This window comes from Lepisma saccharinum, chromosome 7 (assembly GCF_977018435.1).
Source record: "Lepisma saccharinum chromosome 7, izLepSacc3.1, whole genome shotgun sequence".
NCBI lineage: Eukaryota > Metazoa > Arthropoda > Insecta > Zygentoma > Lepismatidae > Lepisma > Lepisma saccharinum.
The window spans coordinates 23,804,594-23,832,340 of record NC_139235.1 but is presented as its reverse complement, the minus strand read 5'-3'; the positions used below and the strand labels follow the sequence as shown (position 1 = coordinate 23,832,340).

Sequence of the window (27,747 nt, the reverse complement as noted above, 5' to 3'; positions counted from 1 at the left end):
GTGGCAGAGAGTCAGCCAACCCCTTGAGGAAAGGTCATCAACACAGAGAATGCCTTGTAGATGCATCAGACAGCATTACCAGAACTTGACGGAGTTTGAAAGGGGCCGCATTGTGAGTCTGCATGAGGTGGTCTAATCGTGTAATTGCCAGGCATGTTAGGCATTCAGATGTCACAGTGGGCCCGGTGTTGGCACCAATGGGTACATAATAGTACCTACACACGTAGTGAAGGTTCCAGTCGACCAAGACTGACCACACCAAGGGAGGCTCGCAGTATTGTGCACCAAGCATTATGCAACCCCATTACATCTGCGTCTGCTATCTGGACACAGGTCCAGGACTCTCTACAACACCCCATATCATCCTGCAGCCATGCTCCCATGCAGAGCACAAATGGTGGCACTTGGAGTGGTGCTGTAACCAGGAGACTTGAACTGCTGATGAATGGCATCACATGTTCAGCGATGAATCTCTGTTCTGCATTACATCGAATGACCACCGTGTGCGAGTCTGGTGGAGGACACATCCTGCCCAAGTTGTGGACACACACACCAGCATTCCCCCTGGAACCATGGTGTGGGAAGCCATAGGGTAAGACTACAGATCACGTCTGGTAGTGGTTCAGGGAACTGACGGGACAGCAGTACATCACGGATATCTTGCATCCTCATGTGTTACCCTTCATGAGACAGCATCCTTGTACAGTCTTTCAACAAGACAACGCTCGTCCACGCATGGCAAATGTTTCCATGGACTGTCTGCATCATGTTGAGGCACTCCCGTGGCCAGCAAGATTCCCTGATCTGTCCCCGATTGAACATGTGTGGGATCAGCTCCGACCCAGTGCCAATCTGCAGGATATCAAGGGCCAGTTCCAATAGCTGTGGGCCAACTTGCCTCAGGAGAGAATACAATGGCTCTACAACTCCATTCTAAACCGAATTGGTGCATGTATCACGGCCCGGAGGGGTGAAACATTCTACTGACATGGGGTCAGCAGTATGCTCATTCTGCATTCTCTGTTGTTCATTTGATCTGATTTTGTAATCATTACAATACAGTCACATAAGCTGTCAACATGTGCAGTTTCATTTCATTTCCACAACTCCTTCTAGGTGCTTCGTTATTTTTGGCAATGAGTGGAGGTTCAAAGCTACCACATGTATGTGCGTATGCAGTCTATGGTCTTCACAGAAAAACCTGCCTCCCAGTGCATGTGAAAACTACATGCATCACACAGAATGCAACTAGATAATCTTCATGCAATAACTTGTGTACAGTGGAACCTCGATTTTAAGTTCTTCAGGGGACTAAGCTGAGAAAACTTAAAATGCGGGAAGATGTAAAATTGAGGAAAAATTTATGACATTTTCCTATGTTGTGACCATCAAGAGTGAATGAATAATGACAGAAAATGTAATATCCAGGAAAGTAAATTCGAGGTTACACTGTATTTAAATTTTTGTTATTTATAATAGCTTTTCAGTCACTTTCAGCTAATCACAGCTATGATGATGAGTGTTGATTCATTGAAATTCATTAAGAGACTGACTAACAGAGAACACCCATAACCAGACTGGGACACGGAACTGCAAAAAGTCAACCATGCTCAATGTGCTAATCCACAATGCTGGTGCGAAGACTTTTGGAATGGCCAGTTTGTATAATATGTTTGGATGCATTCATTTTCCTTTAGATAGAACTACAAATTTGGTAGGAAATATTGAGGAATGGGAAACATTAGGAACGGCTAGGAATTGCTGAAAGTGACGAAAAAGGTCAGCTCAGGTGTACAACCTTGAACAGCAAAATAATGATTTCATTGTCTTTTCACAGTATACACACTCTTTATTTTTTGTCAAACTAACAAATATTAATACATATAATGTACAGTAGCTTTCAAATAAGAAAACAATTAATGGCCTAACTACTAGTCTCGACAACTAGCCATTCCCTCTTTCAACAGGAACATTCCCATTATAATCTTTATCTGAAATCAGACAAGAAAATATATATAGTGGAGACTTGTATACGGGGCATTTCATAATGTTCTTTGAAGTTATGAAATTTTATTACAAGGAAAGTAATGGACTTACTGCAACTTTAAAAGTAACTCATTTACAGTTACTGATACTAGGAATGTAACTCAAAGTTCCTTTTACATTGACTTTGTGCCGGAAATCTTGCAAGCAAATTACACACAATGTTGAGGGCCACATATTTATGGTGAACAAAAGATCAAGATTGCAGTACAAAACTAGGTGCATTTCAGGATCAAAAGTGGAACATACGGTGGCATTTCAGTATTAAAATGGTGAATAAAACCCTAAATTTGATGTAAAAACTATACTTATTACAAAAAATAAACATTTCCCTTCTAATAGAACACTTCTTTGTTAAAAACACTAAAAAACACACAAACAGCACGATAAAAAACACTTTAGCAGTTCTGTCGAGCTTTCGATCCCATTTCGGAATCATCATCAAGGCTGGTCGAGGGACGACGGAAGGGACACAGTTGAAGTTCACCTACTCACTGGAAGACTTGTGTAATTATCAGAATATTATGTTTATTCCTGTGTAAAGAGCTCATTTTTAGTTCTCAAAATGAATGCTGCAATGCATCCAAAACACTGGTCTTTGTGTGCAATTAGAAACACAATAAAGCAATGACCATTTTAGTGTTGTATTAAACATGGAGACAAGGTTTAACAGTGTTACAATAAAGTGTTGGGAGTTCTAAATTTAGCATTCAATGAAGCCTAGTTTCCTTGCCTTAGACAATTCCATGAAAATCCTACCACCTACCTTAGCATCCAGAGAAGAGACATAGTTGGAGAGAGTTAACAAATGTTACTCTTCCCTACGTTACAAATTCTCTTAACAATTTAAGTGTAATAAAGTAACTGTTGATGATGTTACTTCTAATGCAAAAAGTTACAGCTGCATACTTTAGTATTCCTAAAAAAAGTAGCTGTTACTTTAAGGGCTGAGTCGATGCCAATACCAATGGATATCACTGCATTCTACCCACCACTACAGGTGTTTGATACGAGTACCATTCTTCACATGCTTGCACCAATCATGAAGCACAACCCTGAGGCGTTACATTATATCGCTATAGGTATAGGTACACACATCATCCAGGATATGTACGCTAACCAAACTAGCTCTCTAGCCTTCTTAAACCCAAAGGATTTGTTAGGGACAAAAACATGCAGGATGAATAAATAATATATGAATATGGAACACTGGAACAAGCTTACCTAACGAATTGGAATCCACGGTTCAAACACATCTCCGAACTTTTTCTTTTCTGCAAAGAGATAGGAAACTGGTATTAGTGTCAGTATTTGAAAAGCCAGTGTAACCACAGGCTTATTGGAATTACTTATATGTAACAATCAACTTTCATGGTATGATAATGTAATTTTCTGTTAGAGTTGCATAATTTATATGAAATACTTTGTCCTGGAATTATATAGCTTTTCTTGGATGCAAAGCACAGATAGGCTAATCAGGACTGAACCTACAGTTTAAAGTGTGATTCGAACCACTACATGCCTCCACCAGATAACATTTCCACAGGATTCATACGAGGGTCACTATTTATATTTTGAGCCTTGGCAACACTGATTGAAGTTAGGCGCGATTTGACGTTTGCACGGAATCGTCTGGCATTATTGACCATAACGTACTTCAAATGTTTTGGCAATAGCTTCATTTGTGTTGTTTATGTTGCCTTCAAGATTGCGCGACAACAATAAAATGGAATTAACTCGTGAACATTTTCGTGCGATGATTTTTTACGATTTTCGACGTGGATTATCAAGACAAGACTGCATCGATCAACTTACTTCCACATTTGGCGATGAAGCCCCATCCTTTGCCACTGTGAAACGCTGGTATAACGAATTTAATCGTGGCCGCCATTCGCTCACCGACGAGATTCGCGAAGGTCGTCCAAAATCAGTTGTTGTTCAAGAAAACATTGATGCTGTGCAAAACCTAATATTGCAAGATCGTCATGTGACATTCTGTGAGATTGAGGCAACCATAGGCATTAGTTCCACCAGCTTATATAAAATATTACATGATCATTTAGCTGTGAGAAAGGTATGTTCTCGTTGGATCCCACACAATTTGACAAAAACTCAAAAAGATGCTCGCGTCAATTGGTGCAAACAAATGCTCAATAAATACAATCCTGGTGCTTCAAAAGACGTATATAAGATTGTAACAGGTGACGAATCATGGATATATGCATATGAGCCGGAACGTAAACAGCAGTCGACTGTATGGGTGTTTCAAGATGAACCCAATCCAACAAAAGTTGTTCGCGCTCGAAGCACATCGAAACAAATGGTCACCTGTTTTTTCGGGAAAACTGGTCATGTGGCAACTGTGCTTTTAGAGGAACGTAGAACGGTCAACTCTGAATGGTACACAACAATTTGTTTGCCAGAGGACTTTGGTCAAATACGGAAAACAAACAAACACCGTCGGGTCATTCTTCATCAAAACAATGCCAGCTGTCACACATCTCGTCTAACAACAGACTTTATGAACAGTCAAAAAATCGAATTGATGGGTCATCCGCCGTATAGTCCTGATTTGGCACCCAATGACTTCTTCTTGTTCCCGAATGTCAAGAATAAATTGCGTGGACAACGATTTTCGTCGGCGGAAGATGCCGTTGATGCGTTCAAAAACCATATTATGGAGGTGTCTCAAGAAGATTGGAAAAACTGCTTTGACAAATGGTTCGAACGAATGCAAAAGTGTATTGACCATAAAGGAGAATACTTCGAAAAACAATAAAGCAGTTTTCAATGCCAAATTCCTGTTTTTTCATTGTTAGGCTCAAAATATAAATAGTGACCCTCGTACGTCTGTCGCAGGCGTTTTCAACAAATTTTTATGAACCTCCAATGTTTATCACACGAATGTCCAACCAACTCTGTGTATAACACGTTAAAGCAATCAAAATCGATCATCATGCCATCTGGTGGCTAGAACGGAATTAAAATTAATCTAAACGTAATCGACCACCCGCTAAGAAACTTCTAAAACAAAAAATCATGAATAAGCAAGCATAAGAGTAAATAACAAATCACTCCACTCTTTCATGTCTACAAAAATAATTGACGAAACTGTAGCGAAAGTACTGATACTATGAAAAAATGTAATCTGCTAGAACTCATTAAATAATCCCGTTGCGTGATGCGTGTTATTCAGCTGTTACTTCTAACGCTCTTTAATTTGGCATGCAGTATTCCGTATATATTAAAAGACAGAATGTGCTCGTGCACTTATGTCAGATAAATTTAGGCTTCAGATTGTGGGAACCTAACAACATGTTTAATGGAAAGGTATAAAAGGGTTGTCTGGGAAAGAACTATTGAGTTTCACTTGAAGCTTTGTATGAAACGAGTCTCACACGAATATGAAGGAGTGAGAAAAAAAGATGGGTGTTCTGTGAATTCATGTTATACGTCTGTGGCATTAGACATTTCACTTTCTGTGACACGTGAGCATCGCTTCGTCATATATTTTAAATAAGTCTCACATTTCAGGCCAGGATATGGAATTCTTGTCTTCATGAACAACTGAGTCCAACTTTCTTTAATAAATTATTGTTCTTCCGGATGAAACGTTAGAGCTTAGGACTTCACAGCAACACACACCAATCCTGGGTACGGATATCAGGTTGCTCATGATTGTATTCCCATCACTTGAAACAGAGGCACAACAATGAATTTTTGTCGGAGAAGGGTCAAGTTCCAGGATAAACGTACCAATAATAATTATAATGTCACTATTATTAATAGGAGTAGTAGCAGTATCAAATACATTATTATCTTCGTACATTACTCAGACAGGGGGTAGAAGTCGGTGCTAAAGCATTTCTGTTGAAACAAACTATTTGAAATATATCTTTTAAACGTTCAATTTCACATTAACTAATAATGGAAAACAAGCACACAAACTGTATTTTTGAAAGACAAAAAATGCATGATAAATGCATTCCAATATAATTATTTTGGTATATATAACACGTGTAACTTTCATGTACAACATACTATGTAACATGGAGCGACGTAAGATAAGAAAATACATGTGCAACATGCTAACACACACTAAATTGTGTGCGCATTCAAAGTTTCTTTAATACACAACATATATTATTTAAACACATCACACAATCAATTCATCCACCTCATAGTAAACAAACAGCAAAAATTATGTCAAATGTCTCTCAATGTGCACGCTCCCTTTCCTCAAAAAAATGTTCATGCACTTAAGACAAAATCAATTAAGATTTACAAGGCATTACAGAAAACAATCATATTGCGGACGAAGGGAGCAAGAAATTTCTTAGATCCATTAGGGTAAGGACGGGGCAAACGGACACCCTAAGCACAATTTTCAAAATAACTGTGAAACATTTTATTGAAGAATGAAAATAATTATTGGAATAAAAGTTGTGAACCTTCAGTTAACACATAGTATGCAAGGAAATGAACATCTGTCTCAAAATAATCTGATCAATCCCAGGATGCGGCAGTGTCCGTTTACCCCGCACGTTCGGGGCAGACGGACATTTGATCGGTGCAGATAGACACGTGATGATTTATGAACTATCATCACTCTCACAATAACAACACACACAATATGGGTCATTTTCCTTTGCAACACAATTTACATGGAACCAGAGAGAACACTAAGCACTGCACCCAATTTTGACCCTGGTTGTACACATCTTTACATTTACGGTACTCATCACTTGTGGTGCGTTTAAACTTCTTTGATTTTTTGCTGCAGGTTTCAGTTTTTTGTACTTGAGGCAAGCGATGAAGGAAGGATCCCTCAATACATGTGATTGCCCAGTTTTGCGTTTCCTGCTGCAGGTCCCAGAAGTTGATGACAAACGGTTTTAGCTCCTCAAAACGTACACGATATGACACATCCTCTTCTCTTGCTGCAGACTCTGATGATCGCTCATCTTGAACATGGACAGTTGCAGGAACAAAGGACATGCCCAGGCAGTCGTAGTGGATTAACGGGATATATTCCATGAGCATTGAACCCATTATTAGAAAATATTATCTAACATTATTTTAACAAGACTAACACCATATGCTAATGAAATTATAGGTGATTATCAATGTGGATTTAAACGTAACAGATCAACTACAGATCAAATTTTTCACATCAGACAGACACACGAAAAAAGTGGGAATATAATCAAAATGCCCATCAGCTATTCATTGATTTCAAAAAAGCATATGATTCGGTCAAAAGAGATAAATTATATAATATATTAGTGGAGTTTGGAATACCTAAGAAGCTTGTTAGTATGATAAAAATATGCACCAGTGAAACAGAAAGTAAAATTCGTGTGGGTATTAATGTGTCTGACAAATTTACAATTCATGATGGGTTAAAACAAGGAGATGCATTATCTCCATTGCTCTTTAATTTTGCCTTAGAATATGCTGTTAGGAAGGTAAAAGAAACTAAAGAAGGTCTAAAATTAAATGGTATGACTCAGTTGTTAGCATATGCATATGATGTAGACTTACTGGGGGATGATGTGAATACAATTAAGAATAATGCTAAAATATTTTTCAAAACTGCTAAAGAGATAGGTTTGGAAGTTAACAAAGAGAAAACTAAATATATGCTTACAGGTCGAAACCAAGTGTTAGATAATAATCAAAATCTTATTATTGATAACAACTCGTTTGAACCAGTTTCCAAATTCAAATACTTAGGAGTAATATTAACAAATGAAAACTATTTTAAAGAGGAAATAAAAAGTAGGCTTAATTCAGGAAATGTATGTTACTTCTCTCTACATAAACTTTTGTCTTCTCGGAACATAAATTGAGAGTATTTGAAAATAAGATCCTTAGGAAAATATTTGGACCTAAAAGGGATGAGGAGACAGGTGAGTGGAGAAGCTTACATAATTTAGAACTACATAATTTGTATTCATGTCCAGATATTATTAGAATAATTAAATCAAGAAGACTTAGGTGGGCAGGCCATGTGGCACGAATGGGAGAGGAAAGAGGAGTTTACAGGATTCTTGTTGGGAAACCTGATGGTAAGAGACCTGTAGGAAGGCCAAGACGAAGATTGAGGGACAACATTGAGATAGACCTAAAGGAAATCTGTAGGAATGGAAAAGAGTATATAGATCTTGCTCAAGATAGGGACAGATGGAAGGCCTGTGTTGCTGCAGCCATGAACCTTCGGGTTTAAGAAGGCTAGAGAGTTAGTTCGTTAGTTAGAAAACACACATATTATTCAGTGAACAGTCGCAACCTGTTTTTGCAGAAATGATCAAATTTTGACCTGAATTATCTCGGTAACTACTAGAGAAAAAAACTTGACATTTTGGATATTTAGTTAACTTCGGTCAATAAACCAATGGGATATTTTTTATAAAAATCAGAAAACATGTGTTACATGCTTACTGGATGAACTGGTATGGAATGGCCCCTTTATAACATCTGCTAATTTTGAACACTGATTTGAATGACTAAAACCTACCTTGTGAACATCAAATGACTTGCATTAAAATAATAATAATACTCACGGGTAGACAAAACTAGAAATAAATCAAGTGGCGGGCAGGCCCATTTTGTCAGGAGACAGATTTTTTTAATTTCAAATACAGGGGAAGAAAACCATGATTTTAAAACATTAATTTACACAAGATTGAATTAAAAGTAATTAATTCTTGCACCGGAGTGGTCTTCCTAAAAACGCTCAACTGGCAACAGCATGAATAACTATGAAATACATTCTAATATATGGCCGACTCCACCATATCGCTGCAGGTATGTAAATTCACCTATCAACAGTGCAAAAGTTAAAAATTACATGTTCATTATTCTGATTTAATGATACAGAAAACACACAAATATTAAAAAACTGTACTCGTTATTATCTTTTTTTAAAAAACTAGGTTATTTGACACTTTCCTTAAGCAAACTCTGAATTTTTCTTCTAATTTCAAACTTAATTTAAAAACTCAAGTATCAGAGGAAAATTTTGCGAAGCCCGGTATCTTTTTACCCCTGATGATGATGGTTATCATCATCATCTTCCCATGATTGCCACACAACCTACCTGGAGGAGGAAAGTCTTCTGGGTGCAGCTCGATATAATGTCTCAACATGGCTTCCCTGTGATTCTGTTTCCTAATAAGGAATTCATCCCACTTGTAGCCTACAAATGTTGCCACTGCTGTTGCTATGACATGAGTTTGAAAACCTGTAAAAGGAATAGTTTTTCAATCCACTTAAAGTTTCCTAATCAGATATTTGTTATACAAAAGACACTCCCTACAAAAACAAATCTAAATGTTTCAATTGTTCTTGTATGTACTGTACATGTTCCTTGCATTGCAAGCATATAATCAATTTTTCATGTAACATTTCAGGAAAAGAAAAAAAAAGAAAAATTGTTTCAGAGTTGTTATATTATTATTATTATTATTGACAAGCTTCACTGCCTTTTTATCCTTTTTAAAAATGTATTTCATTGTTATAACTACAACATTAATCAGGCTAAAAGTAAATGACTGATGAAGGGAGCATGTGTTCTCATGAAATTGTGTTCATATCCATGAAGTAAGTAAGTAAGTACTTTGGTATATTAGTTGATTGTACCAAAGATTCCCCCTCCCCCTATTGAGTAAGTGACTATCGTTTGAAGATGTGGCGATATTCAAACCACTTTTAACCAACAGCATTTTGTTGGTATTCTTTCTGTAGAAGAAACGAAAATGCTGTGCTATACTCTGTTCAGGGAGTCTCTGGAGCAAGCGAATGAAAACAAGTCTCTGCACAAGTAGAGTGATGCAAGATGGCTCAACCAATGAATGTGTGAGAGGTAACGGCATTGCACAGAGGGGAGAAAAATGACTGCAGTTACCAGCAGTATACAAAAGTATACGCAATCAAACCCTTTAAAAAATCTTGGCATGCCACTGCATTTGGATCTTAGTATTAGTAACTGTCGCAGTCAAGATTATGACAATGGGGTAAATATGGTTGGTGTGAATTCGGGCATCAGAACGTGAATACGTGCTCTGACCCCGTGGGTAATTTTCATGCCATGTCATAATTAGAATCTTCTTTTGGGTGATGCTGACAAATCTTCCATTACGGCAGATAGTTTCTTTGACTTAGTTCTTTCAGAGAATTTCAGAGGATATAGATATCATCTTACCTAGGTCTAAAAGATGGGCCATTTTGATGCAACACCTACAAATTTCTTTAAAACCTCTGTGAGAAACTTGTCGGGAATGCAGGCTCGAGAGTGTAAAAGCCCTAAGATTCCAGTTTGAAAATATTTGTGACACCTGTGATGATTTGATAACAGTGAGCGATTGTGAATCAATTTCAAATTAAATGACAACCCTGAAGTTTCAGTTTTCACTGGTTATACGGTATCATATCCTGTCTCATGTTAACAGAGTAATGTTTGACAAAGTGTTGAAATTCATTTATATAATACCCAATCTCACCTTCAGGAATTACACGCAAGAATACTATTCAAATAGATTCAATTGACATTCAAAGACAGAAAAATTGCTTACAGGTAAAAAATCTTTGGGTATGAAAGTGTTGATGAGTCTTTAATACATAACATCAAACCAAATTTAGAAGCCAAATTTGAAGTGTTTACCCAATGCATCGAGGCATGTGGTTTTATGTTTGATGTGATTCATCTGAGATTAATGACTAAATAAACACTTTTAAAACATTGCCTAGATTTGAAAAATGTTTTGTCTGTTGGTGATGACACGGATATTGACTGTTATGGACTATTTGAAGAATTAAAGTGCTTGTGGCCGCTGATCCTTCAAACATAGGCAGTATGAACAAAGTGTTTACATACATTGTGAAGTGGAAACTTTGTGAGGTGTATCCGAATATTTGTACTTTGCTGAGAATCATTCAGACTGTTCTTGTCACCACTGTATCCAATGAAATAACAACCTATCTCTGAACGACCATGTCACAAGAACAATTGTCAAGACAGGCAATACTATCCATAGAAAACAACTCAACTCTGGAGTATTCAGAAGTCATGAGAAAATCAGAGAAAGATATGTTTAGCAGAGTGACTAGCTTCACGTGAGGATAGCCATGGAGTTGGAAAAAAACTGCAAGGTGTTCAGATATGGACAGCTGCTGCTAATTACCAGTGATGTAGGTATGAAGGCATATTGCATTCATAAATGATGTCATTGTTAAGTTAGACAAGTTTGGTTTAGGGCTGTTAGCATGAAAATTACTTCTGTAAACACTTCCAACACCTGATCGTATGATTTCTGGTCTTGGGCACTTTCTGCTATTCTCACCATCTGGTGAAAGTTGTTGCGATATATTTTTAGAGTGATTGATATTATTAAACACTTCAATCAGTAATTTCTAATATGATTGTACGAGGGCAAATCGAAAAGTCTTTGTGCCTAATTTTTTTCTAGCTTTATAAATGTTATTACAAAAGCGAGATATACGAGCAATGCAGTAGGCTTTTCTTGGAACGGCCCTATTGTAACTTCAGATTTCTTCCACGGCACGGCGCTGTTATCAGTTGGAAAAGATGGCCAGAGTGCTCAGGAAGTCCATGCCATATGAACAGCGAAGTGTTATTAGTTTCTTGTATGGTGCAAACGACAAATAGCCACAGATATCAAAAGGGAAATGGAGCCAGTGTATGGGGACAATTGTTTATCAGTGCAAAGTGTGCAGTGGTGGTGTAGAGGACAATGAGCGATCAAGCCGACCTCTCCTCGCTGACACCGGACAACATTACCTGTGTTGATGAAATGGTAAAAGCTGATCGACGTGTTCAACTGAAGGACAAACCACAACATGCTCTGCTGTTTTGACTCGCAAGTGTAATGCAGTATCCACGTTTCATCGCCAGTGACAATGAGATTCAGGAAACTGTCACCCTCATCGATGTAACGCAGCAAATGGTTCAGTGACATGACCATTCGCTTGCCTTTGTGGACATGATCAAAAAGTTAGGAACCCGACACAACACCTTGCGGACAAATCGTGAACAATGTCATAACACTACCATAGGAAATGCAAAGTTCAGTGGCAATGTCCTTCAATTTTACGTAGCTCTAGCAAAACGAGAAAAATCTTGCACGTAATTTTGACATTTGTATACAATATTTTCGGTAAATATGCGATGTCGCCCGAACAGATTTCTTCAAATTTACAGGAGAAACTACTTACTGAAATCAGTTTCTGTAGCATTGTTAAAGTTTGAGGTATTTTCTTTCGCGGAAACTGAAAACTTCACCATAGAATGCTGCAGAACAAGAAATAATAAAGCGACAACATTATGCCGTTGTTTCCATTATGTAGCTGCAGATGGCGCAAGCGTCGAAAGTCACGCGGTCTCTGCCAGTGTTTCCAAACGTGCCTTTTTTTTACGAGAATTTTTTTTTAACTATGCTTACCTAACCTAACCTTGCAGGAAATGGTCGTGGGGCTATCGTGAATGGTTTTTGTGGCTATCCGCCAATGGTTTTTGGGGCTATCGTGAATAATTCTTGTAGCTATCCGTCAATGGTTTTTTGGGGCCATCCGTCAATGGTTTGTGATGACATAATGAACACGAAAGTAGTATTTTTCCGTGAAGAAGGTTGAAACAATGCATACCCATTCCAAATCAACAAAATACAAGCAGAACGTGCGATGATCCACGACGAGTGCATGCCATATTGTCTGTTACCCAAGCGGAACAATGAAGACAAATAATGACTCATAATATGAAAAGTTGACACTATTTTATGGGAAAAGGCATAACTTCACCTTAAAGAATTTTCCGCAATGCAGAATAGGTAAGTATCAATGCTAAAATGAACGAAATAAACGAGTGAGAGGTGTTCGGGCGATATCGCATAATTACCCTATTTTCATGTAAGACTTTAAAATTACATTCGTTCCTTATTTACAGCGTTATGAATATTATTATTTTTCATTGTTTGGATTTTTCGCCTTCATTCTTAATGTACGTACGGGCTTGTCAATGAAGACATTCTCTTGAAATATTCTATGTTTAATAAGGTTAAGGCGAGGAGATACAATTACGCACCAATTGTGCATTTATTTCAGTATCGCCCGAATGGGCCCTGCTACTAAAACAAACCCTGAGTGTATCCAAGAGTATGAATTTCTCTCCATGTTGCAAGTGCAAACATTTTGTTATGTTGATAATTAAGCTGGACACGATGTTTGAAAAATATGATGAATAATAATTTTCAGAATCCAATGTATTCCTTATGGGGAATCAACTTCAACATCAAGTTACGGCTAATCAAATGGAAGTTTCGACTTTTCCGCTGGTGAAATTCATCTTCAAACTGCCCTCTTCCCATTGACATATCTTTCTATTCCATGGGAAGTTTTATATTCACAAGAGAATGAATCAAATCATACTCCCATATGATCAATGCTTTTTTCCTCGCCTCCTGGCAGTGTTGCCAAACCTGATGGGCATAAAAGAACTAAATTTCACCTTAAATGGAGTTAAAACTGACTCTCATGGAGCTAGATTTACGATGGCTGGATAAAGTGCCTTCTAGGGTAATGTTAGTTGTCAAAGGGGTGGGGCACTGCTATTATCGTTAACTCTAAATTGATGACAATTTATTCTTAGTTTTCAACATCTAAATCCGGCGGCATTGCCCATCTCAATAATCTACCGATGGTGGTATGAAATCGAAAGTAAAGAATTCCCTGACGACAATATTATGTCAATTTCACGTCTAACATTGCGCTATAAAGAAGTAGCTGGGGAGATAAGAGAGAGTGGGGTGACGCAGCCAATATAACAATATCACGTCACGTGCAAAATGTATATTATGACGAAAGGTGGTCTATGTGGGTCGGAACCAGAGATGGCATCATAGTGGGGCACGGGGGGTGGGCGTCCCAGTTCACAGCCAAACGAGTGCACGAAAGATTGATTGATTGATTTAGTTTATTTTACTTTGTGTTTTGTGCCTCTTGGTTAATTTGTGAAGATGGGGATGAGTGATGAATGGACATTCGCAAACAACCAACCCGGGTAACATTATCGTATGAGGGAAACGGATTCCTTCAAATTTACAGGAGAAAGTACTTACGGAAATCATTTTCTTTAGCGTTGTGGAAGTTCCCGAATATAGATTTGATCCATTTTAATGTGAATGCGTGTTGTTTTCTGCGAAAATCTCTGTCCGACATGCTGTTTCTGCTCCCGCCATTTGCTTTCTGCATGAGAGTGCAATGTTCCGTGTGTTAAGATGATTCAACCCCGTAGCCAGTGTTTCAGCCTCGCCGTGTTTTCACTAGAACCACGTTTTTTAAAATTTTTTACAATACCGGAACACTCTCCAATTGCTATGAAATTTCGCCTACTCACTAATTGAGACCTCCTAATCACGAATCTGCATGTAATAATTGGCGGTCAAGTATGGAAATCGATAAAAAAAAACGAAATGAACTATGTTTTCTTAACGTAACGTAACCCTACCATAAGAACAGCAGCTCCACGGAACAAGCCATTTTCCCCGAATGGCTGTCACTTATCGCACAACACTGTAGGAACATTGTGTTCTGACGTCACAGGAGAGACCTTTTTCATGTTAGGCAATACAAGGTAACGCGTCTCTTAGCGAAAATATTAATTTTTCTTTGTATTTATGCTAATGGAACCTAACCTAACAGGCCTAACCTAACCACGTAGGCATTCCTCGTCTGACGTCAATATTCAAGGTTGCAAGATTGTTGTGCGTAAAGGAAGAGCATTAACGAATTTCGAAAGAAAGATGGTTCCGACCCGAATGGGTGTCACTTATCGTACAACACTCTAGCAACATTGTGTTCTGACGTCACAGGAAAGACCTTTTTCATGTTAGGCAATACAAGGTAACGCGTCTCTTAGCGAAAATATTAATTTTTCTTTGTATTTATGCTAATGGAACCTAACCTAACAGGTCTAACCTAACCACGTAGGCATTCCTCGTCTGACGTCAATATTCAAGGTTGCAAGATTGTTGTGCGTAAAGGAAGAGCATTAACGAATTTCGAAAGAAAGATGGTTCAGACCCGAATGGGTGTCACTTATCGTACAACACTCTAGCAACATTGTGTTCTGACGTCGCAGGAAAGACCTTTTTCATGTTAGGCAATACAAAGGTAACGCGTCTCTTAGCTAAAATATTATTTTTTCTTTGTATTTATGCTAATGGAACCTAACCTAACAGGCCTAACCTAACCACGTAGGCATTCCTCGTCTGACGTCAATATTCAAGGTTGCAAGAGTGTTGTGCGTAAAGGAAGAGCATTAACGAATTGCGAAAGAAAGATGGTTCCGAATTGCTGTGTATGGACAATGAACGTGGTTAATCGCAAGGTTATTTTACAAGTTCTACACGTAAATGCGACGTATTAGCATAATTTCAAATACGGGCACGAAAGTAGATATTTTCCGGTGAACGAGGTTGCACCACTGCATAAATCGACAAAACACTCTCAGAACGCCCCCTAAACCAGTATGCTATCACGGCCATAATGTGTTAAAGATTCGAAACAACAAGTAACAGTAAGTACTCGCAAATAGAAAAAATAAACATTATCTTAGTTAGAAATGCATTATTTCGCTTTAAGAAATGTTCCGCAACACGTTAGCAATGTAAAGAAGTCCGAAATATATGATTCGTAGGTGTTTCCCCCATACGATAATAGTACCCCAACCCGGGACCCTTGGCGTCGCAGCGCGATGTGCTAACCACTCGGCCACAGTGTCCGGCTAGAGTGCACGAAAGAGACAGATCTGGCTCCAAGAGAGCTAAGTTGGCACACTGCCATGGACGGAAGGGCTTGGGAAGACTTCCGTGGAAATTAAATCGCATGCCCTTAAATAGTATTGAAAATTGACTTAACAAAAATAAAGTGAGAAATTAAACTTGGCATACCACTCAATACTGGCCTTTTTGTGTTCCATTTGACGAAACAGACACTCCCAAACGCTAACAAGCCAGTACAAAGTGGGGTCCATATCTGTCCAAGAACGCTTTTTCTACTAGAATATTCATCTGGCGTTAAAAGATCGAGCGCCCACTGGTGCGACATTTTATATTCACTTCACAAGCAAGGATCACAGATTAATGTCGGTAGATCAGCACAGGCACAGATTAGAGCATTATTTGGTTGTTTTCTGCTATATAAGCTGTTCAGGCAGCAGGGAATATTAGAGAATAGTAATTCTATAATATTTAGTTTCTTGATATATAGATGAATATGAATCCTATCCTACTTCAGCAATGGCGGAAAAAAAGGGCGCTATTACCCCCAACTTTTGTCCCTGCAATAGAGGTGTGCGGCATCCCAAAAAGTCGGAACTGGGATCGGGGGGGAAAAGAAGCAGTCGGTAAATACCAGGGTTGGCATGTTTAAAACACACGGCTTTGTCTTTTTACAAATGTTTTAAACGTTTAAAACAATGTGTTTTAAACATGTTTTTTTAGAAGTGTTTAAAACACATTTTGGTACTTGATATTTTATAGTCTGCGATAAAGATATTTTTTTTGTTTGGCAACCCTGTCTTTTCATTAAATCTGTGTAAATTAATTCGTGCTTTACGTATCTCACTTATCGCACAACATTTGAGCAACCTTATGTACTGACGTCACGGGAGAAAGCTTTTTAATTTTTAGGCTAAATGCCTATGTTGTTATGATAGGCAGGCTAACTATGTATGCACAAGGTAGCAAAACTGTTGTGCGACAAGAAAGACCCGTGCTTTTAGGGCCGGTTGCACCATCTCCGCTTAACGTCTTATCCCCCACTTAACACCATTTTGCGGTTGTTCAATGTCCGCCTAACGTTACCTAGCATTTAAAGTCCCGTGTAACGTAAGTGGCGATCGGGGCTCCGCCTAACGCGTTAAGTGCCAGGTAAACATGGAAAAGCAGTACACTGTGCAGCCCAAAGAGAATGCATTCTCTTTGGTGCAGCCAACAGATACGTGCAGCATCTAAGCCAAGCGTCAGGTTAACCTTGCAGCAGGTTTTATGTATCAATCCGCGCGAGAACTGAGCTCAGAATCTTCCGTGCCAGTCTTTCCTCAACCGCCGAGCTGCTTACATCGGAGACACTGAGAAAATCTACAGTATTGCCAACCGCACAACACATCAAAACCCGCATGCATGTCAAGTGGATTGTATTTTTGCTTCTCTTTGTCTCCTGAAACATAACATTTTAAAAGTACTTTCTGCGCATATATTATTTAATAAATGTGTCATTAATATAAGAGCGAAACAACTTCTAAACATGAGAGCATGTGTGTATATTTCGAGCACGCAAAAATAAAAATAAACAAAGATAAAAGTAAACAACGATAGGCCCCTCTTGAATTTAATGACAAATTATTGTTTTTGGTTTAGAAAGAAATAGATTTATGAAAAACTTGGTTGCTTCGTTCGCAATACATCCGTTACTGTAAGACACACGCACTTCAAGTTGTACCACCAAAAAAGCATGATTTGTTATTGGTGATATATACAATCAGGTGCATTGTCTGTCGCTATTACTCTGGTTTCAATTTATGAATCACTTCACTAAACCAGGATTCAAATCTTGGTCTGTCTATTTGTTGCTGATAATCACCCTTCCCTTTCTTTGCGCGGAACAGTAAATATGCGCCTTCAACAAAGCTTTCATTGCCGCCAGTGGGTGAAACAATAAGCCTCCCCCTTCCCCTCATCGTCGGTTTCTTCAGCCCTGGCGGTGGTTTTGCATGGTGGTATCCTTCCATGGTTTATTCCCCCTTCCCCCACTCACCGAGTTGAAGGACGTCTCGTCCAAATAATAAACATGTTTCTTCTCACTGCGATATATTTTAATACCGCGGAGATTCTTTTGTCGTCAAACAACAAACAATCGTTTCCTCTTGCTAAACTCAAACCGCAAATCATTCAACACCCGTGATACAATTCGTGTGCACATTGACGGCAAATCACCTCACGCCCTGTTTTACTTTGATCTTGTTGCCGCAAGGAGGATTATGCATTTAAAACAACTTGCTTGACTTTGAAGAACATGTCCTTTCGGATGAAGCCCAAAATAACATTCGGGTAAAACCGCGCGCTGAACAGGAGATTCAGCCATTCTCGCCGCTCTACAATAAACATAGGGTTAAAATAGTGGGATGTGCAACACTGGTATCAGCGATTTCACGCGCTCTGCAACGCATTCAGTCTCGCTCGACTCGCTCTAAAGTTTCAATGTCTCTTCAACGCAATACAGATTCGAGTTGGCGAATCTGCGGTTCTAAGTTCGTCTGCACAGTGATTGCAACCAATTAAGTCCATACCTGCTAATCAATGTATTATTTTGTCTGTATATTACAAATTAAATAACTGTTTTCTTGCAAGTATGCAGTTGTGTCGGAATAGAACCCGTCTCAGTGGAACTATATTCTTGCGCGCACGTTTGGATCTACATATGCTAAAACCTGCTGCAAGGTTGACCTGACGCTTGGCTTAGTATAATCTGTGTTTACACGTTTATAGTTGATAAAATGGCAAAGTCTCGATCAGCTGTTGCAAATTGCGAAAGTTTGCTGCATGTTTTGCATTACCAAATAACAGCAAAGAAAGGCGTATTTGTTAATTATCCCAGGAACGGCAATAAATAAAGCAACGTTTGTAAATATATGTGTAGAAATGAATATTAGATGGTCATTTTCGTGTGTGTTCCGAAAATGTTGTATATTGATATTAGCATTAGCAGTTTCACTGTAATTTCGTATGTAGGATTTGAGTGCATGCGGGTACAGAAAATAAAACCAGGTTAAAGTAATGCGTTTGATGCTTGCAAAATTTTATTAAAATGCCGTTCCAAATAAATGAATGTGTGTTTGCTGTAACAATTTTTTTCAACCAAATGCAATACACAAAATGTACACCATGCATCAGTTGCTTTTTCGCAATCCTGGTAATTTGTAATCTTTAAGATTAAAACACGTGTAATATTATTAGAGTCACTTCCGTCGCCATTGGTGTGAAGGTAACATTGCAAATAAACAAGTAATGTGTTGTTTCCGAATAACAACTGGCAAAGAATGCACGTATAATATTTAGCAGTAGCTACTCTTACCGTCCAGTTCATACATATGTACGTACAAGGAACAATTTCCGAATGGTGGTGTGTTTTTTACAAACACACACATTTACAATAATAACCTTGCAAGAAACTACATACCTAGTAGTACATAAGACGTAATACCAATCTTTTAACAAACGTATACATTGAATATGTGTGATTTTGTATGTTAACTTCCAAAATTGGCAAAAAAAAGTTTACTGTTAACAAGCATCCTTACGATGACATGCATGTACAAGGAACAATTTCCTACTGGTTTTGTACCTAACCTAACCAACCCTACCCTAATATTCATGGGAGAGCATAAGACGTAAATGCCAAAGTTTTTTTTTCGGTATTTACTACTTAGAGGAAACGTTTTATGCGAAGTAACATATTTTTAATTACATTGTGCGAGATTTTGTACTTTAACTTTAAAACTGGCAAAGAATAATAATAATAGAGACAGGTACAGCAGTATCTTTACGGCGTTGATACGTATATACAAGGAACAATTTCCGAATGGTGTTACGTTTCGTAGATACAAGGAAAATGCACCATTGTAATAAACCTTGCACGAATCTACATGCCTGAAGATGCATAAAACGTGCACTCAAGTTTTTTTTCTGTTTTTTTTTAACATTCATATGCAATACAAATGATCTTGTATTTGATTTTTCAAAATAACTGGCCTAAAAAGACGAGCGGCTAGGGGCAGCACTAGCACCTTGGGAAATACATGCTAACAACACCAAACCTGGCCTGCCTAACCTTTCCACGTAGGCATATAATAGCATAAATAAGCATGTAATTATGTTTGGCAAATTGTAATTTGTTTATTTAAGCTATTATATACATACGTGGATAGGTTAGGCAGGCCATGTTTGGTGTTGTTAGCATGTATTACCCAAGGTGCTAATACTGTCCCTATCCGCTCGTCTAAGAAGGAACACAGCTTGTACGTATGTACAAGGTATATTTTCCTGGTGAATATTACTGTTTTTTGTAAAGAAATATATACGTTCTTGCATTGCAATAGCATATAACGTTGCACGAAACTACCTATCTGAAAGTATATACAGTCTGGAGTTTCTTCTTTTCTCTTAATAAGAATAAAACATGCGTACATACAGTACTACCACAGAGTAAGTAGTGGTACTACGGTACTTTCCATTACTATTTGATTCTTCCTTTTGTGCTAAGATGATAGTAATTCCCAAAATGTACCTTGTACATGGAACCGTTGATTAACGATTTTTTTGTGCTATTCGAATTTGTTTTGAATACAAAAATTTAATTTTCATCTGCATCGTTAACCAACTTTCACAAAAGCTGCATTATAAATAAAGAAGAAACCTATAAGATGGTCAACGTTGATAATACTAATACTCGCTATTCGCTAAAGAAGGGGTTACGGATTGATAAATTATTAACAGAAACGAATGATAAATTAGTAAGAGCAGAATAGAAGATTGCTCTTCTCATTCCGGATATTTACACAAACTCAGATATGTCAGCCTTGGACTAAAAATGAATAAATGTAACTTGCATTTGTTACGACTTCGTAAAATTTTAGTCACTGTTTAGTAGTGTTTAATATTTTTTAAAAAAGTAACCGTATGTCTTACTGAAAGATAAGACGAGGAATATTCTTTTTTGCATTATGTTAATTGGAGTACGTGAAAAATAAATTGAAAATTTTGTAAGCTTCCCACTACTTCGAAAGATTACGGGTTATATTGTATCATATAACATACATTTGATATTATATGAGAGTACGACACATGCATTACCTACTTCTATCAGCTGTTTCATTTTATTGCAATAAATATTTAGTTTTTTAAACATATTTCAGTTGAAGAAACATGCATTTGGAATTGACCAGTGGCGTGCGGTGACATTTAAACTAGGGTACGCAACATGGGCCATCCGAAATGGATTATGGGGACCAGAACCCCCCCCTCCACCCTGGCCATCATGTTATTCAGAAAATAACTTCTTTCTACAATTTTATAATGGAAAATTTCTCGTCCTTGTATCAATATCCAAATGTAACGAGGTAAAATATATGTATGATATTTTATATTCGCAAATATATTCTGATAGTAGCTACGTAGAGTCCAACAATTCAACTTCGATTATTTCCTGCATGCAGTGCGATGAACATTGAACGGAAAGAAATGGCACAATCATTTTCCGTCCTTTCAAATTTCATGTAATAAATTTGATAAATCTCAATATCCTCTACTATTTCACACCTTTCGCAGAGGAAACCAACGAATAAGGCCAACAATAAAGTTTCACTGTTTTTCTACTGTCAATCACTCTGTAGAGATATTTTTTTCTTCTTCTCAAAAATCAAAATGCCTAATATACTACTTACCATCCTTCACAACTCCTGCCTGAAACAATTCTTCCAACTCAGGAACAGACCTTCCATTTCGGATTGTTTACACTTTTTTCGTAAATTCCGAAAATCCCTTCTCCAGAACGTCATCAATAACTCCCGGTCCCCCTATTTTATTACTTCACAGCACCGACAAACAATAGAGATCCTGTAATGTAAATAATATGAACGAAACACTCGCTGCAAATTTCACACGACAGAAGAAAGCAAAAGTCAACCTCACACGGTATGTTGTGTCCGGTCCCGCTATGCCTGAAAACCACGCGTTCTTGTGGACGAATGAATCGGAGTTGCCAGTCGACAAAGTATTTTGTAGAAGGGAGATAATTAAGGACAAGTAGAAAATACGTCAGCATAGATCCTAGAACACTTCAAAAGCTAAACTACCGTACATCACTTTGCAATGTCTGACGGGAGGGGGGGGGGGGGGCTCATTCAAATCCCATTGTAAGTGTTGTGTTTTATTATGTTTTTCTTTTATCATTCATTCATATCGTCGGGTCACCAATCAACACCCATGCTATGGAACTCAAAGGAAATATTGATCCCGAAAGGAGATAAACAGATACTTTCATACACTGAGAATTGTGCGAAACTTGAAAATTGTTCACATATTTTCCCCTCGACACAGTGACAGTCCAGTCTGGTCCTCACCTCCCTATACGAAAAAAAACCTTGCTAGTGTAACTTTACCCTCACATAAATATTTTATATGTGATAGTTTACGCGTATATTAAATATGATCTTCCACCACTACATATTCTTGCCCTCCTCTCTGATACCTGTATCACTTTTTATAATGTATTTTTATTGCAACCCAACACAGTGATCTATCTACGCGTGGCTGCTAAATGCTAGTCAGCTAAACATTCCAGAAGAAAAATATATGTTGACTACTGTCAACACTGCATACGCTGTCAAAATCTTGGGTACCCTCGCCGCTTAGAACCGGGAAAAAAAGTGGGAGAGAGGGTAAGCGCGGGCAGACCCAAACACGTGGTCGGGGCTGATATGAGCCAATGGGGCTACCTTCCGAATTTCTAGGGTACCAAGCAGAAGAAACAGCGTCTTTCTGCGGAAATCGGCAACGCGGATCGGGTGGGTGCCGAAGTCACAATCGGGATCATTCGGGACTGCCTTCAGGAAGGCAGCAGCGTGTTCGTGCGGAAATCGGAATTTCTTGAAGTGGAACTGCTTTCGGGGCGATTACTGTTGAATTTTCATGTTCGGGGAAGACGAAAAAATGTTCATTTTTTCTTATTTCGTTGTGGGTACGCAGAGCGTACCTTGCGTATCCCGAATGCACGCCGCTGGAATTGACAAGCAGATATTAGCATGTAATAAACAAACAAAACACAATCGAAAACACAACTTTCTCCAGATTCTGTTGCCAGGTCGTACGGCAAGCAGGAGAAAGTTCCACCTTACAAGGCCGAGGATAAAAATGCTTGGTGCAACCCACCGCCGCCTAAATCTCCCGCCTGTCGTTATCCAGCACTTGTTAAAGTGGCAGATTAAGTGGCGATGGTGCAACCGGCCCTTACTGTAGAAATCGAAACTTCTCAGTTCTTTGTTTCTTACCGTCCTGTAAGTTTGAGACTGGTGGAAGGCTGGAAACTAATATCTGAATACACAATGCGTGATTCTGATCATGACGTGAATTATTTCATTTCTTTCGATACTATTCATTGGTTTGTATAACTGCATCAAGCGCAGATGCTTACTTTTGGTAACATAATTTTTTGACCGAGTCTGCTGCCACGCACGTGTCAGCAGTAAGAATAAGCTTCGAATTTGCTCCTGCCACGTAATTCGTCTGCTAAGAGGATGTTACAAATCTTAAGAACAGATTGAGACGAGAGACATGCTAGTTTATGATTAGCGGGAATTAATGTACAGGTAATTTAGAACCTTTTTCTTTAGAAAGCATTTAGCGATATTATTTTAATGCTAACAGAATCTAACCTAACTACGAAAGCGTTTAGGTTTATTATTAGAAGAATGCTAAGGGGCATAATCTTAAAACATTTTTGTGAAAGTAATCGCTACAACTTCACAGTATGCGTTACAGACGTAATAGCATACAGAGCATGATGAAATCACGATAAGACAAAGACCGAGTCTGCTGCCACGCTCATCTTTATTGAGGTTCCAGCACAAAAAGAACGTGGCAGCGGACACTACCTAATTTTTTACTTGGAAAGATAAATTGATCTGGAGGATCTATTATGACACTGCAGGTTATTTTCTGCTTTATAAACTGTTCAGACAGCAGGAAATATTTCACCCTGATTTTTCCAGGACGAGGATAGTAATTCTATAATATTTAGTTTCTTGAAATTTAGATGAATATGAATCCTAACCTACTTCAGCAGTGGGGGAATAAACGGGGCTATTACCTCCAACTTTTGTCACTGTAGTAGAGGTGTGCGGGATCCCAAAAAGTCGGAACCGGGATCGCGGGGGGGATTCCCGTCCCGATCCCGACTTCGGAAAATGACTTCCCGACTTTTCGGGATCCTAAGCAGTCGGGAAATACCGAATGTTCATTTTAGAAAGTCGTCAATTCTCGACGTTTTCTGCATTGTAAATGTCTGGAACTTTTCGGAAATTGTTAGTTTTTGTACCAGAAGTACAAAAACAAGCACTTAAGATGGAAATCACGTGTAGAATTCGAGATTTCAAGAGCTTTGGGAAATTTCGAACATATCCCGTCCCGAAAATTTCTCGACTTTTTTGGGAAATTGAGAATTTTCCTCGTCCCGAATGTCGGGATTTAAAGAATTTTCCGTCCCGACCCAAAAAATTCTGTCCCGCACACCGCTACCCTGCAGTATGGTAAACCTTATCTCCAAAGGTAAATAAACTGTCCTTGCCGTCACTGTACTCATAAAAGTGAGTATTTTTTCTATAACGACTTTAACTATAATTTACTGAGAAAAGGTTGACTTTCTTTTGTTTAAAACATATTTAAAACATGTTTTTTAAGTCATGTTTATAACTATGTTTATAACTATGAACCTGTACGGCTGTGAAGGACCAGAAATGAATGATGATCCGAACCGGTAGAATCTAAATGTAAGTGAAATTGTAGGTTACCACTTACATCTCTCTGGTATGGATTGTGTCGCTACAGGGCTAAGTTCACCGCGATCCTCTTGGCTTGTAAAGAAAACACAGGCACACACACTGATAACTATAACTATGTATTCTAAGGTATATACACATAACACTTGATTACACTTCCCATGCACTCCTGTCTAGGGAAAACACGAAGTTGCAGCTGGTGTTACAACAACGCGCCACTAATGCAACGTAGCCCCGTTAGGGTTACGGTATCCATAATTGTCCGCGACGGTTTCTGGCTGTGGCCGTGTCCGGATTGGCAAGCGATCCGTCCCGTTCACTCCCGTTTCGTCGGTCACGTCAAAGTCGTCCGAATCTATAGTGTAAATCAAAAACCCTGAGACCTTATGTAAACAAACAGTCTCACCGATTCGATGTATCACTCCGCGTCAGCTGATTCATGACCGCAATCATCTGCTGTTACACTCATAGTTCGCCGCACTTATTCATTTTATATAAGAGCCTCTGAATGAGAGAACCCGCTCTCAAAACGTCAGACGAATATGCAGCCGCATACAATATTACTCTCCCGGTCATTTTCTCTTTCATAACCCTTAAAACTGCAGACACTGATTCTTCTTCTTCTTCTTCTTCTTTTGTCCCTGTCAGCATTATCTTGTCGACTTTGGACATCGTTATTGTTTTTTTTTTATTTCTTTTAATGTTTTCTTCTAAAGTTGGCAGTTAGTCTCACAAATTAATCGGAATCACAAATATATAACAATTATGATAAATAATTCACTTTTTTTGTCCATTTTGCTGTTTCTTAAAAATCACTTTATATTTCAAGTCTACATTTTCGAGAATATGCATACAGCATCCATATTAATGAAGGGGATAAATCTGTTAAAATGGATGATAGTGATATTGGAAATGGAATTTTTAAACGTTGAAAACCTTTGTAGAGTATGATTTGTTGTACTGAATAGATTGGACATTCTAGAATTAAATGTTGAGCATCAGGATTATTATTGCCACATTTACAATTTTCTTGAGTTTTAATTTTTATTTTTGCTAAATGTGCTGGTGTACGTACGTGTCCTGTTCTTAATCTATTAATAAAAACTATGACTTGCCGTGGGAGTGTGTATGAATTGAACCAAGGGACTTTAGATTTAAATTCTGCAATCCATCTATATGTGTTGCCCACAAACTTAAATTGATCTTTGCACCATTCATTCCATTGTTCCATAAGTTTGATTTTTACTCGTGGTAATAAATCAGTATACATTAACCTATTGAAACTTATGAGTTGTAAATCTCTGGCCTGTTTAGCGTATATGTCCACTCTATCATTTCCTACATTAGTATCATGTGCTTTGACATAACTGAATTGTATGTCAATGTTTATTTTGCAAGCAAGTTGAATTTGTTGAATAATTAAAATAATAAGATATGATTGGTGACATAATTTGGGATAGGATGTAGATAATGCTTGAAGAACACTCAGCGAATCTGTAAGGAGAAGGATTTTTTTAAAGTCTTCCGCTATTCCATATTGTAAGGCTTTGTATAGGGCGTAACTTTCCGCAGTAAAAATAGATGAATCTATAGGTAATCTAAATTGTTGATAAATGTTTTTCTCTGGGATGTAATAGGCACATCCTACACTATTGTTATTCTTAGAACCATCGGTGTAAATCATTACATGCATTGGCCATTTTTCTCTGTACAATGCATGTAAACCTAGATCTCTGAAGTGGATTGAACATTGAATATATAATGGAATATCTAGTTGATAGATCAAAGGATGTAAGAGAGTGAAAGTATTAGATCGAAGTTCTGGAAATAAGTAATGACAGTATACAAGGAAATATGAGGTGGTATGAGGATTTATTACATCGGCTTCAGCCCATTGTTTTTGTATTTCAAACAATTTATTAAATGGATGATGATGATTTTCCCATGATTTAAGGAGGAATTTTATTGTTAATTGAATCCGCCTGTGACTCAAAGAAGTCTCTTTACTCTCCATATAAACACTTACATTGGGGCTTGATTGCATAAGACCTAGACAAATTCTCAATGCTTTTCTTTGTAATATATCTATTTTGTCGAGTAGATTGGATTTTGCTCCCCCGTAGCTGAAAGCTGCATAGTCGAAAAATGAGCGAAAGCAATTTCTATAAAAGAGAAGTAAAATTTTTGGGTGGCCTCCCCATTTTGTTGTTGTCATGCTACGAATTATGTTTAAAAACTTTTGACCTTTGTTTAATAAATATAAAATGTGTGTATTCCATGTAAAACGTCTATCAAAATGTACACCTAAATATTTGTGAGAATCTGTCACTGGGATGTCAGAAATTTGTAAAATATTATTGGGATAACTATCTGTGCGTTTGTTATTAAAGCAAATGATTTTGGATTTATTTTCACTAAGGGTTAATCCTGCATTATGAAACCATTCTCTAATGGTGTTAATTAATCTCTGTGTTTTAATTATACCTTGGGTTGCATCATCTGTAGTACAGTAAAAACAGAAATCATCTGCGTATTGTACTATCTGGAACGGATAAAGAGGTAAGGAGTGAATTTCATTTGTGTAAATATTAAATAATAAAGGACTTAAAGGTGCACCTTGGGGAATTCCTATGCTAGTGAAACGAGGGTCACTAATTGTTTCTGAGAACCATCCATATATCTTTCTATTGGAATATAGGTTCCATATGATTAACGATAATTGAGGATGAATGAAAAGATTTTCTAATTTGTTACAAAGCATATGTAAATTGATAGAATCATATGCTTTTTCCACATCTATAAAAAGACTATAACAGTGTGAACGACTAATTTTGCTATTTTGAATTGCAGTGCTTAGGATAGCTATTGCATCTTGACTGCCATAATTGATTCTAAAGCCAAGTTGAGTAGGATAAAAGAAACGTTGACGTTCTAGTGTCCAGGTAATTCTGAGGTATATCGTTCGTTCGAATATTTTTTCCAAAACTGAAATTAACATTATGGGTCTGTAAGATGTAGCACAATGTGGTGATTTATTTGCTTTTAAAACTGGGAGAACTATATAATCTTTCCAC

The 27,747-nt window shown here is 37.9% G+C and overlaps 1 protein-coding gene across 1 annotated transcript; it reads right to left on the bottom strand.

Annotated features, from left to right (window-relative positions):
- Positions 1 to 1,829: 1,829 nt before the first annotated feature.
- Positions 1,830 to 16,184, bottom strand: ND-B14.5B (NADH dehydrogenase (ubiquinone) B14.5 B subunit). The gene is made up of 4 exons (XM_083125825.1): positions 16,011 to 16,184; positions 9,146 to 9,289; positions 3,268 to 3,317; positions 1,830 to 1,991 (listed from the first exon to the last, which is right to left on the bottom strand). The coding sequence occupies exons 1-3, from the start codon at positions 16,165 to 16,167 to the stop codon at positions 3,268 to 3,270; spliced, it is 351 nt and encodes a 116-aa protein (XP_082981951.1). The 5' UTR covers positions 16,168 to 16,184; the 3' UTR covers positions 1,830 to 1,991.
- Between the last annotated feature and the right edge of the window lie 11,563 nt (positions 16,185 to 27,747).